General features: G+C 33.2%; 1 protein-coding gene across 2 annotated transcripts in view; it reads left to right on the forward strand.

The window, feature by feature from the left end:
* Positions 1–13,384, forward strand: part of ZDHHC17 (zinc finger DHHC-type containing 17) — an 80,592-nt gene that overhangs the window by 39,127 nt on the left and 28,081 nt on the right. For both annotated transcript variants that reach the window (XM_011374629.2, XM_023521077.1), the window contains exon 8: positions 5,463–5,588. In XM_011374629.2, the coding sequence (XP_011372931.1) occupies positions 5,463–5,588 (126 nt within the window). The remainder of the gene's footprint in view (positions 1–5,462; positions 5,589–13,384) is intronic.

Here is a 13,384-nt window from a genome sequence, read left to right on the forward strand (position 1 = left end):
TCTGAAATGGCAATCAAAAAGTAGATTATCTCCTGCTGGATCAGGGCATCTGTTATGTTTCAGTGAATAATTCTTTCTCTTTGATTACTATAAAAAGTGAAGGTAAAACTACTAAAATAACTTAAATCAGTTATAAGGAGCCTAATTTAGTTAAGATTATAATTAATATGTAGAAATGAGTCAAAAATATTTAAGAGTAAATATCAAATATCTTATCGGAAACTGTAAGAAATTGAGAAAACTATATAGTTTCTTCATCTTTCTATTTTTTAAATTTCAAATCTTGTTCCTACCCAAAGGAATCAGAATGGCCTTGTCTGCCAATAAGCATACCATATTGCCTGATATATCATGGGCACTCCTAAGTATTTGTTGACTGACTGAATGAAAATTTTTGTAGTCTTGGCTTTACCTCTTAAGTTTTCAGGACTCTGGTTGTATACTTCTCTACCACTTCTGGAGAAAAATTTTTGCTTTTCCAGAGGTTTTAAAATAGAAAGTTCTGAAAAGTTTATAACACTGTTATTAGTAAATTAGGGACCTAAGGCCTAAACATAAGGGAGGAGGAGTTTGGTTAACTCTGACCAATATTCCCATAAGAAAATATTAGTGAGATTATCTCATGTTTTGTAACCTGAATTGCTTTAGAGTATTCTTTTTCTTTTTCTGCAGCCAGACAGCCATTCCTAAAGTGATTGCGCTCCAAGAATACATTTCAAGATATTTAGTATTATGTTATTGAAAGATGAGAACCAGTTTCACTGTGGCAAATAATGAGTCTCCACAGACTCTGCCAAGAGCTGTATCAGTATATTAAAGTTACAGTAATACCAAACAATTACGACAGGATGGCTGGAATTTGAAACTAGTAGTGTATATTTTTTGAACATTTAAAAACATCTTTTCTATCCCTATAAAATCTTAGATAACTTCTCTCTTTGATAATGATCTTTCAGTATTTGAGGTATTGTTTGTAAATTTAATGTTTTTTCAAATAATCGTGAACCATTAACCATTGCATAAATTTTTTATTAGTCTTAATAAAAGGAATACTCTATAACTCATGGACATGGACAATAGACTAGTGGTTACCAGAGGGTAGGGGATGGGGAGAAGGGGAAGGTAGATGGGGTAAAAGTGGTCAAATATGTGGTGACAGATTTCTAACTATGGGCGGTGAACACACAGTGGAAAAATATATATATTTCTTACTCTTAAATTGTACACCTGAAACTTACTGGATTTTTTAACCAATGTCATGATAATAAAAATTTAAAAAAAAATAGTCTAATGAATTTTAACAGAAAGGTAAGAGTAGAGATATTTGAAATTACTTAAATAGTTTGAACTGTATATTTTTAATGTTTTGTAGGTTCAGACACATGAATTATTTGGTACCAAGATAGGACATACTGGAATGACATACTTTAACAAGTATAGTTTATGTGAATACCTATCATACCTGTTGAACTTTTATCCTGGTTGTTGTTTTTCTTTAGTCACTTTCTTTTTATGAATGTTATAATTTTATCTGACACATATAATCATAGTTGTCTATTAATAAAAAATAAGTTATTCTAAATGTAACTTCCTGGTAGCTTGACATTATTTTTAAAGAAAATAAAATCTAAGGAGTTGCTTCACTTGTTCAGAGAACATTTATACTTTCAGAGTAAAAATAATCTTTGTACCCACACTGGTGAAAAAATAGATTTTTGTTTCATTCAGTTGAAAGATTGCTTAAAGCTCCCTCCATCTTTTTATCTAGGCAATCCTTAGTAATGTTCAGTGCTGGTAAGTCACAGTATTTGAGACAGATGAAGTCCCTATTTTCTCAGAACTTGCACTGTATTAAGGAAATAGGCAATAGTAAATTAAACACTACTATGCATGTGCACACACACACATACTCACACACAAATATGGTAGAGTGATAAGAGTTGAGGGCGACACATCATGTGAGAGTGATTAGTGAATGCCATTGAGGAAATGACATTTGCTTTGAAACTTGTCTGATGAGAAGGACTCAGTTGTGCAAAGACGTGTGGGAATAAGCTTGCCATGTTAGAGGTGCTGAAATGACAGCCTGGACTGAGAGCAGGTAGCAAGGGTTGGGAAGTGGGTGAAATCACTGAGAAAGCAAGTGCCGGATCATGCAAGGCCAAGGCAAGGAGCTTTAATTGTTTTCTCAGTCATGAGAGAAAGCTGGAAGGATATATGTAGGCTGGTTATGTAATCTTTAAGTATTTTTAAAAGATTACTTTGGTTGCTGTATGGAGAATGCATTAAAGAGTTAAGAAAATAGAAGAGACAGATGAAGATTGGTTAGGCTATTGCAGTAAGTCAGGCAAGTGATGATTTAGTGTAGTTTATGATTGTAGGAATAGAGATGGAGAGAAATGAATGGTTTTGGAAACGATAGGGTGAAAGCAAACAACACTGATGACTTAGGTTTTTGGTTTGAAAAAGTCTTGTGATATATATAGAGGTTGTGAAGACTGAAGGAAAAATATTAGCGTGAAGGTGAAAGGAATTGGTTCTGTTTTAGTCATATGTAATTTAAAGTGGTGCCTTTTAGCTATGGGGAATGCCAAGCTAATTAAATAAACAAATTGCTGTAAACTTTGAAAGAGAAAAATCAATTAAATAAAAAAAAAAAAACAGCTGAGATTCTTTAACCAGGAATTTGACAAAGTTGATTTATACCTATATATTTTCCCATTTTTCAGTTTCGTTTTAAGAGAGTCTGGTGCTAAACATGAATTAAAACAAGAAGATATAGCCTATAAATCTGGATATGGCTTTAATAGCTAGTAAAAGTTATATTCTTCAAAGAATATGAAAAATTATACTTTATGTTATAATAGTTATATAACTTTTAGTTGATCCTATTTCTTCTAAAATAGCTATTTCCCAAATAAGGTGAAGCTTAAGTTTCTTAGAAATATTTTTATATTAACTAGATATCTACCTTTGTAAATTAGTTATTTGGGTAAGGAATTAAATTCTTTTAACGTATAAACAAATAATTATTTTATCAAAATAAGATAAAGTAATTTTGGAGACAACATCAAATGGTAGGTTACTTTAAAATGGCTAGTTTGATTCTCAAAAGGATCAGGAATGGTGGCCATATACCTTAGAGGTTCTTTATCTGGGACCTGCCAGTAGATTTTGGTTAGGGGGAGGGCCTGTGGATTCCTACAATTGTTATAAAAAAGTTATGTTTTAGCATTTTTTCTGGGAAGAGGATCAAGGGCTTTCATCAGATGTGACTCAAAAGAATTTTAAGAACCATGGCCCTAGGTAATAGTTACATAGAATAAATTCGAATCTTAAGTGACAACAGTGGGGGATGTGATTTGGGTTAGTAAAAAATTTTTTAAATGACCTACGGAGTTATCCTTTGTATAGTAGCATCTCATTTGTGAATTTTTTTTAAAAAACAGCATTTTACCCCATTTTACCCCCCTACAAATGTTTTTGATTATAGAGATAAATATTGATGAATTGGGTTTTGGGTGACCTGTGTGATACCTCTGAGTGATACCCAAGCTTTTATAATTTCTTCTTTCTAAAATTGTCAGAGGACATAATTTTTAGCTTGTGCAGAATGTAAAATTACTGAGCTTTGTTAATTAATGTACTGGAAGACACTTATATAGTTTCTTGAATGAGGTAAGAAGCTTTTTTCAGAAAGTTGTTTCCATTACTTTTTAAGCACCTGACCTAGACGGTCTGCAAGGAAAACTTTTTCTTAGTTTTAATAATGAAATTCAACCTCACTTAGGCAAAATATGATCTGCCACCCTCCACCTTCCATAGTGTTTATCTCACTAAAATTCTTGAAGAATTTATTATCAGTTACATAGTCCATAAATACTCCATGATTCTTATTATTGTTGCTGTTGTTATTATCATTTACTATTTTGGCTAACACATGGAGTGATCAAAATACAGACTTGATTCAGAATCCTGATTTTAGTACAGTTCTTTAAATTAATTGCCTGTTTATTTTACCCCCTGAATAAAAGAACTATGCAAAAGTAGTCAGATGACTAGAGGAGTAGTTAAAAGATTGCTTAAAGCTCCCTCCATCTTTTTATCTAGGCAATCCTTAGGTGTCACATGGCCCTCTAGTGGAAGGGATGCTCAGCTGGACCGAGGCAACTGCAGGATATTCTCTGGGAGTTGTTACCCAAGGGATTGCTTTTATTCAGGTAATCTTTATAGTTTGGATTAATTAGTTGGTTCTGACAACTTAGGTGATAGAATCTTTGAATAGGTAGGGAGATATTTTAAAGTAAATATCTCTTGTGGAAGACCCACCTAGATTAGCCCATTCCTTATCAAATACTGTTGATCTTTTTATTAAAGGATTGGTTGGCTTTTTGTTGTTAATTGTTTGTTGTTATAGTTGGTGCTGTTAGTGGTAGTGGTGTTTATTTTGTTATTTGCTTCTTTTTATTTTTCAATTAAAAAAAAATAAACCGTACTTCATACTTGATAAATAATCATCCCTCAAATAAGATGCTCCAAGACTCCTTATTCCTTTATTTCATCCAGTTTTTAAAAATACAATTTCAATATTTTTTCTTTTTTTAAAGTAATTTTGAATATTCGTTCATTCTTGAAATTTTGGCAAACAAAATATTTAATTTCACTTTTCTTTTAAAGAAGTAGGTAAATAGTGGAGATATTAAATAGAATAGATATATAGCTGTCTGACTAACCTAAAGGAGAAATATGATATTGAATTAATAAAGGCAAAAGGAAGCATAGATCTAGAATTAGGGACGACTTATTCTTGTTCCTTCAAAATGTTTTAGTTCTGTTCATTTATATTCTTTGGCATTTTTTTCTTTGATATAAAAGGGAACTGTAAGTTCATAACTTGAATTTCACTCTTTTGGGGTTACTGCTCTTACTCTCTTTGGAAATTTCTGGATGGGCAAATGAATTTAAGATGATCAAGAATGTCAGTACAATAGTCATAGCAGTAGAAGTTGACTTTTTCTTTTCTCTTCTTTAGACTTTTGTCATCATTGAAATTAAACTGAAGATTTCTGGCAATTTGGTATTATAGCAGGACATTATGTATCAGTAACTATTACTAATGAAACCCTTATATAATATGAAATAACTGATAAACTTCATAATAGCCTTTGATCCAGCAGGTGCTAAAATACCTACTTTTTGATTTACTCTCTAAAATAAGTCAAAATGCAAGCAAAAATAGACTATATGAGTAAATACATTTTCTGATTGTATCTTGAGTGGTGCATAATAATATGTAATTATTTATTCTTTTAGGAATTGATTTTGCCCAGTATAAAAATAATACCAACGAACTTAATAGTGTAGTCAATTTATTTTTATGGACGTTCTTTAAAACTTAGTAACTAAAATATTCTACCTTTAATTTTACTTTTAATGTGAATTTCCTCTACTTATATTATCAGGGTGAATCAGCACTTGATTTGGCAAAGCAGAGAAAAAATGTGTGGATGATCAACCATTTGCAAGAGGCAAGGCAAGCAAAAGGATATGATAATCCATCTTTCCTTAGAAAGCTGAAAGCTGATAAGGTAAATTCATGACTGAAGATTTTCAAATATATACTGTTTTTAAGTAAGATTCATAGGCATACTTTCTTATGAGTATATACAGCCTTTAATTTTGGCATTGGCTGATTTAATTTTTAAAATATTTACCCAGGATAAAATGAAGGTAGATAGCAAAGTTTCTCTGGTCTCTGCCTATTTGGTTGGTGGCCTGTTTGTGTCATTTAATAATTAAGAAGGGGATCTATGAAGTTGTTTAAATCTTCATAGTCTGCTAACATAAATTTTAGTTCATTGATTCAGCCGGACTTTGTTAAGTAATAGATAATAAAGTTTTTTCCGTTTAAGTGCATTTGTTAGTATGGTAATCAGTTGTGAAAAATCAGTCCTAATACATATCTTTTTTAACTACTCACAACTCTAGCTCTAATTTAAGCTTTCCATTCTTTTGTGATATGTTGTAACTTTTTTTAGAGAGGAAACATTTTCCACTTCTCTGTATATAGAATGCCCATTTTAGATCTTCCTTATACCTTCAATTATAAACTATGTGATTGTTGGCTCAATTGCCTATTTGTAATAATATGATTTCAAAACTAAGACATTTTTCTAAAAGAGGGATCTATATTTCTTAAAAATTTCCTTAAAAAATGGAAAAATGAGTTGACCGAAATTCCTTTACATACCTAAATAATTGTCAATAATCCCAAGTTGAATGGCATTAGCCTCAAATATCATATATATATTTTCCTCAGGTTATTTCAGTGGTAATATTGTTTGTTTAAAGTTAATATTGATCTGTCTGTCACCAAAAACAAAATGACAAGTTTTAGATAAGGAGGAAACACATTTGAGTGCATGATGCCTCATTTATTTGTGGGAGTTCAGACTTCCTTAATGAGCTGAAAAGTTCATCGGTCCATTACTTAGGCATCAGAATGGATTTATAGTTTATAAACTTGCCTTTCTTCACCTCATAGTTGAGAATAAAGAGCAATTTTTGCACATTATGTTAATTCTTTTATTTCACATTAGATATGATATAAAATGGCTTATTATGTATTTACTTTGCTGTTGCTTTATCCTCCAGGATTAGAGCAGTTTCGCTCAACAGTGAAAAATGGCTAGTGTCTCATAATCACTAGGCTAGTAATAAAAATTTTTTGTATTACTTTGGAAAGTCCCATAATCTTATGCTTTCATTTTGTTTAGTGTAAATAGTTTAAAGTTTTTAAAAAATATAATGTCAGATGAAAATGATTTTGTAAATTGTAGATGTTCATTGACATATAAAGTTACTGATTGCAGCAATAATGAACTAATATATATCAAGTTTATGTGTTTGGATACAATTTGTTTTCAAAAGAGCTTCATTAAAAAGTTTAGAACAGTTTTAACATTCATATATTTTGATCGGTTCAGAAGTCAAGTATTCCTGTGGGGTTTTTTTTGCTTTTTTTTTTGTTTGTTTGTTTGTTTTTGGCATTAGTAACTTTAAATATATTACATTTTTTTGAAAGTTAAAACTATAATGGTTAGGGGCTTTATGAAATCAAGTCTTCGTAATTATATAGACTGTTCTCTTTCCATCTCATATTAGAAAAATTTAAATCATGAACATGACTTGATTTGCTAGTCTGTGAAGTATGTTCTATATTTAAAACTAAACAAGAAAACAGTGGCATCTAGGACTCAATAGTATTACTAAAAATAAGTCATCCCAGAGGAAAAAATAATTTTTTTTTGAACAGTGCTAGTAGACAATTAGATATGGAGGCAATCTTGATTTTATAAAATTATATTAAAAGCACTTGGATTTTTAAGGTTAGAAGATTTTAGACAGGCAGATTTATGGATAAATAAGTGTTATATGCATAATATGAAGTGAGATGGAAATTTCTAAATTAGTAATTCTCCACTTTTAAAAACCCATGATTCCTTTTGTTAACAGTGGAAATCTCACATAGCTTCCTCTCTAATGTATATTGATTGTGTGAAAATAAATCTGAGAAGTATAACTAAAAAAATTGGACATTATATATGAAACAAATGTAACAAGACTCTGGAAGATGGAGAAAAGAAGGCAGCAGAGTGGCCTGGGAGTTTAAGACCCATAGAATGGCATGGTGTTGAGTTCCATGTGTTTTCTTTTACTTTTTTTTTTTTTTTTTTTGCCTTGTATACCCCAGAAGGGGAGCTGACAAAGCCAACAACCCGGAATAACTATTAGTTGCAGAAAAAAAATGCCACAACAAAAGCCTGCTTTCTAGGCCAAGACCACAAATAAAGGTGGCTTAGCAAAATAGAAACTTTTAGAAAATAACTTTCTACTATAACCAAACATTACAGAAAAAACTTGGCCCCACCCAGATTCACACCAGTGAAGGCCTAGACTTCTACCCTTACCAGGCTGTAACGAGGTGCTCTAACTTCTCTCCAGGTGTGGTGTCAGAGAATGCCTAGTTGAGAGTTGGGACTTTCATCTCCACTGGCTGTTAATTAGGTTCCATCCCCTGCTAAGTCAGTGGAAACCACAGTAATGTATCCGTAATGTGGCACCCCTAACCTTCCCAGCCAGGGGGTGTCAGTAAAGTTATAGTGGAGAGCTCAGAGTTTGACTTTGCCCAGCCGTAATGAGGAACCCCATCTTCATATGTTTGTGGAAGCTAAGTTAGAATCTTGGACTTCCATCCCACCTGGCAGTAATCAGAAGGTTCCTCACCTTCTTGCCCTGCCAAACTTCATCAGAGGGTTGGATATTAAGGCTTTTCATCTAAAAGAAAAGATTAAAATAAGATCCAGTGCCTCACAACCCCCAAAACGTCCAGGTTTCAAATGAAAATCACTCATTGTACTAAGAACTAAGACGATCTAAAACAATGAAAGGAGAATCAGTAGATACCACCAATATAACAGAGATATTAGAATAATTTGACAAAAGATATTGAGCAGCCATCAAAAAAAAGCTTCATTGATTAATTATGAACATGCTTGGAACAAATGAAAAATAGAGTCTCCCCAAAGAAGTAAAATATAAAAAAGAACTCAGTGGAAATTTTAAGACAAAATTACAATAACAAAAAATTCAGTACATGGGCTCAACAGCAGAATAGAATAGACAGAGGAAAGAATTAATGACTTTGGAGATGGAACAATAAAAATTACCCATTTTGAACAACGAAAGGAAATAAACTGGAAAAAAAAAAACAGTCTCAGGGACCTGTGGTTATAAAAGAATAGCTAACATTAATATGATTGGCATCCCAGAAGAAGAGGAGAAAGAGGTTGAGGCTGAAAAAATACTCACATATACAATGGCTAAAAAAAATCCCCAAATTTGGCAAAAGAGAAAACTACAGATTAAGTAAGAAGCAGAATCCTAAAAAGAATAAACTCAAAGAACTCCTCAACAAACTCATCATAGTCAAACTTCTGGAAAAAATAAAAATATTGAAATTTTACCAATAGAGGTAAAATTCTACAATGGATTAATCATCAGAAACCAAAGAGCCTGGAAGGAACTGACACATTTTCCAGGTGTTGAATGGAAAGAACTGTCAACTCAGAATTCTATGCTCAGTGAAAAAGGAGAAATGAAAACACACTCAGACAAAGGGAAACTGAGAGAATTTGTCCCTAGCAGACCTATTCCAAAAGAATGGCTAAAAGAAGTTCTTTAAACAGAAAGGAAATGACAAAAAAAAAAAAAAAAAAATTGGAACCTAAAATCATGGTAAGCAAAATTATGAGTAAATGTGGTAGACATTCCTTTATCTTATGTAGTCCAAATTTTGCTTGACAGTCGAAGCAAAAATTATAATACTGTCCAATGTGGCTCTAAATGTATGTATTTGAGAATATATTTGAGACAGTTTATAATATAAACAGGGAAGGGTAGAGAGACATAAAGGGAGGTAAGTTTTACACATTTCACTTGAACTAGTAAAATGAAGATACCAGTACACTGTTATAAGTTATGTTTATATAATATTTAGAGTAACCATTTAAAAAGCTGTACAAAGAGAACTCAAAAACGCTGTGGATAAATGAAAATAGAACTCTAAAAAGCTTTCTAGTAACCCACAAAGAAGGCAGGAGAAAGAAAACAAACAAAAACATGGAGAACAAACAGAAAAAAAAATGAAATTATAGACTTAAACTCTAGCATCAATAATTACATTAAATATGAATGGTCTAAATATACTGATATACCAAGACAGTTATTGGCAGTGGGGATTATCAAGTATGACTCTACTATATGCTATCTATAAGAAACTCACTTTACATATAAGGATATTTTAAAGTTGCTTATATAGGCAAGTAACAGAATGGAAACAATATATGCTTCCTTGATACCAAAACCAAATACAGACAGGACAAAAAAGAAAACTATAGACCAATATCACTCATGAATATAGACTCCAGAATTCTAAACAAAATACTAACAAATAGCAATATGTAAGAGGAATTATGCACAATGAACAAATGGGGTTTGCTCCAGGGATGTAAGGCTCATTTAATATTAAAAAATTATTCAGTGTAAGCTACCATATTAACAGATTTTTTTTAAAAAATCTCATGATTATGTCAAAAAACATTTGATAAAGATTAATATACATTCTTGATAAAACAGAAAAGTAGGAATAGAGGAGAATTTCTTGAACTTCATAAAAAGCATGTATAAAACCTTCAACTAATATACATAATGGTGAAAGACTGAATGCTTTTCTGCTGAGATTAAGTATAAGTCAAGGATATCCCTCTTACCGCTCCTATTCAATGTAGTGCTAGAAGTTCTAGCTACTGAAATGAAAGTAAAAGGAATATAGATCAGAAAGGAAAAAATAATAAAATTTTCCCTATTTTTGGTTGACACAATTGTCTATATAGGAGTCCCAAGGAATCTGTAAAATAAACTCCTAGAACTATTAATTGAATTCAGCACGATCATATAAGATAAATATATAAAAATGTTTTATTTCCATATACTTGGCAATAAAAATGTGGACACCAAAATGGAAGAATAAGGTACTTAGCAGAATAAAGTAGTTAAAATTACTTTTAAAAAATTTAAAGGATTTCTGGAGAAACATGGTAGAGTGAGAGATGTCCCAGATCTCTCCCCTTGAAACAATAAGCTGAACATATAAAACTCAACAAAAACATCCAAATTGCACACCAGCACATCTGAGCATGAGATCTGCGCATAAGAACTACCACAGGTCAGAACCCCAAGTGTTGGGTGGTGGACTAAGAGAAATAAAGAAGCTACCTCTTGCAGCCACTTGAGCTCCCGTAGGAGGAGGGGAAGAGGAGATGGTGCGGCGAGTACCCTGAACAACCCCGCCTGAGGGAGAGTTGTGAATTCCACACAGCCGGCGGCAGGGCCCAGTCATCAGGGCAGAAGACAGAGAAGTGGTACAGCAGAAAAACAGTTGATTTTTACTGGCCACAGTTACGAAACTGAGGATGAACCGCAGCCCCCAACTACCAACCTAGAGTGCCCCTCCCACCATACCCTCCGAGACCAAACACCGTGGAGCCCCAGGGAATCTGAGCAAACACTACCGAAACTGTTGCTAATTCTTACAGGGACTGAAACTGAGGGTAGCGAGCGTGATTAAATATCTATAAAAAAATAAAATGGCAGTATTAAGGCTTTATATAAAGTAGGGATCCAAGAGGCTTAGACACCACCTACTGGAAACCAAAGGAAAAGCGCCTTCTTTGTAGCAGGCTAAAGAAAGATCTTTATATAATAAATCTTTCTGGAAAAAAGCAGAATACATTTCCATTAATGCCCAGGTGAAGAACTAGTCCATTAAACAACATGAACAACCAAGGTGACAAGGCATCTCAGACATAGAAATATGCAACTTAAATGACAGAGATTTCAGGATAGTACTTCTGAAAAAACTCAGGGAGTTCTGAAACGAGTTATGTCAACAATTTCAGGAATTGAAAAACAACTAGATGAGCAGAGCAAGGAGATTGAAACCCTCAGAAAGAACAGAATAGATCTTCTGGAGATAAAAAAAAAACACATTGCTAGAGTTGAAAAATGAAATAGCAAGCTTGGGAAGGAGTCAAGCTAATGGAGGAAAGGATCAGTGATATCGAAGACAGAAATCTAGAAATAAATCGGAAGAAGAGAGAAACCAAAGAATGAAAAATAATGAAAGAGAAATTCAAGAACTAGCTGATACCATCAGGAGAGGAAACAAGAATAATGAGCAGTATCGGAGGCAAGGAAAAGGAGCAGGGACTAGAAAGCATTTTCAGACAAATAGTGGATGAGAACTTCCCAAATCTAAGGAATGAGCTGGACCTTAGAATTCAAGAAGTCCACAGAACACCCAATTATCTCAACCCAAAAAGGCCTTCATCAAGTCACATTGTATTAAATTTATCAAAAATCAAAGACAGAATTCTCAGGGCAGCCAGGGATAAGAAAATGATAACTTATAAAGGAAAACCCATTAGATTATCATCGGACTTCTCAGCGCATACCTTACCAGCCAGAAAGGAATAGAATCAGATATTTAAACTATTAAGTGAAAGAAACTACCAGCCTAGAATAATGTATCCAGCTAAGTTCTCCTACATGGCCTGCACTACGGGAAATACTGAAAGGGGTCAGCTCACCTAAAACAAAATGACAAAAAAAAAAAAAATAATAATAATAATACTTAGGAGTAAAGTGCTAAGAACAGGGCAGTATAAGCTTAAACAATAAGAAGAGAATTGCTATAGCAAGACAATAATGAACGTTCAGCATACATAGGGACAAATTGAGATAACGATGACTGAAAAGAGGAGGATTCAAAGATCCAAATTCGCAATAGGGAATGGAGATAAGGCACGCACAGAAGAAAATGGGCGACTGTATGTATGTATAACTACCCTTTATGTATTCGTGATGGTAACTACACATCAAAGATTCAGAACTGAAGTATATAACATAAAACAAGAAGAACCAGAGGGAAAACCCACAAAAGCCAACCAAAATAAAACAGAAACACAAGGACAAGGAAACAATGGAAACACTGAGCTACCAGAAAGGAAAAGATAAAATGGCTATAAGAAGACCTCATATTTCAATAATCACCCTAAATGTTAATGGACTGAACTCACCAATAAAAAGGCACAGAGATGCAGAATGAATCAAAAAACAAAACCCAACCATATGCTTCCTCTAGGAGACACATCTCAGCTCCAAAGACAAATATAGACTCGGTGAATGGGTAGAAAATGATATTTCAAGCAAATGGCATTCAGAGAAAAGTGGGAGTAGCGGTACTAATATCAGACAAAATAGACTGCAAAATCAAAAAAATAAAGAAAGATACTGAGAGACACTTCATAATGATAAAGGGAATCATGCACCAAGAAGACATAACACTTATTAATATCTATGCTCCCAATGAGGGAGCCCCAAAATATATAAAGCAATTTATAACAGAACTAACAAGAGAAACAGACCAAAACACTGTCATGGTAAGGGACCTAAATACCCCACTGTCAGGTGTGGACGGATTATCCAGAAAATCAATAAGGAAACAACATCCTTAAATGACACATTAGACCAACTGGACATAATTGACATTTACAGAGCCTTCCATCCCCAAACAGCTCCTTATACATTCTTCTCTAGTGCACATGGAACATTCTCAACAATCGACCACATCCTGGGACACAGAGATAGCCTCAACAAATACGAGGGTCGAAATCATGCCAACCATATTCACTGATCATAATGCTTTGAAACTAGAGATCAACTGCAAAAAGAAATCAGGAAGAACCACAAATACACATGGAGA

Source organism: Pteropus vampyrus, unplaced genomic scaffold (genome assembly GCF_000151845.1).
Source record: "Pteropus vampyrus isolate Shadow unplaced genomic scaffold, Pvam_2.0 Scaffold9, whole genome shotgun sequence".
Lineage (NCBI taxonomy): Eukaryota > Metazoa > Chordata > Mammalia > Chiroptera > Pteropodidae > Pteropus > Pteropus vampyrus.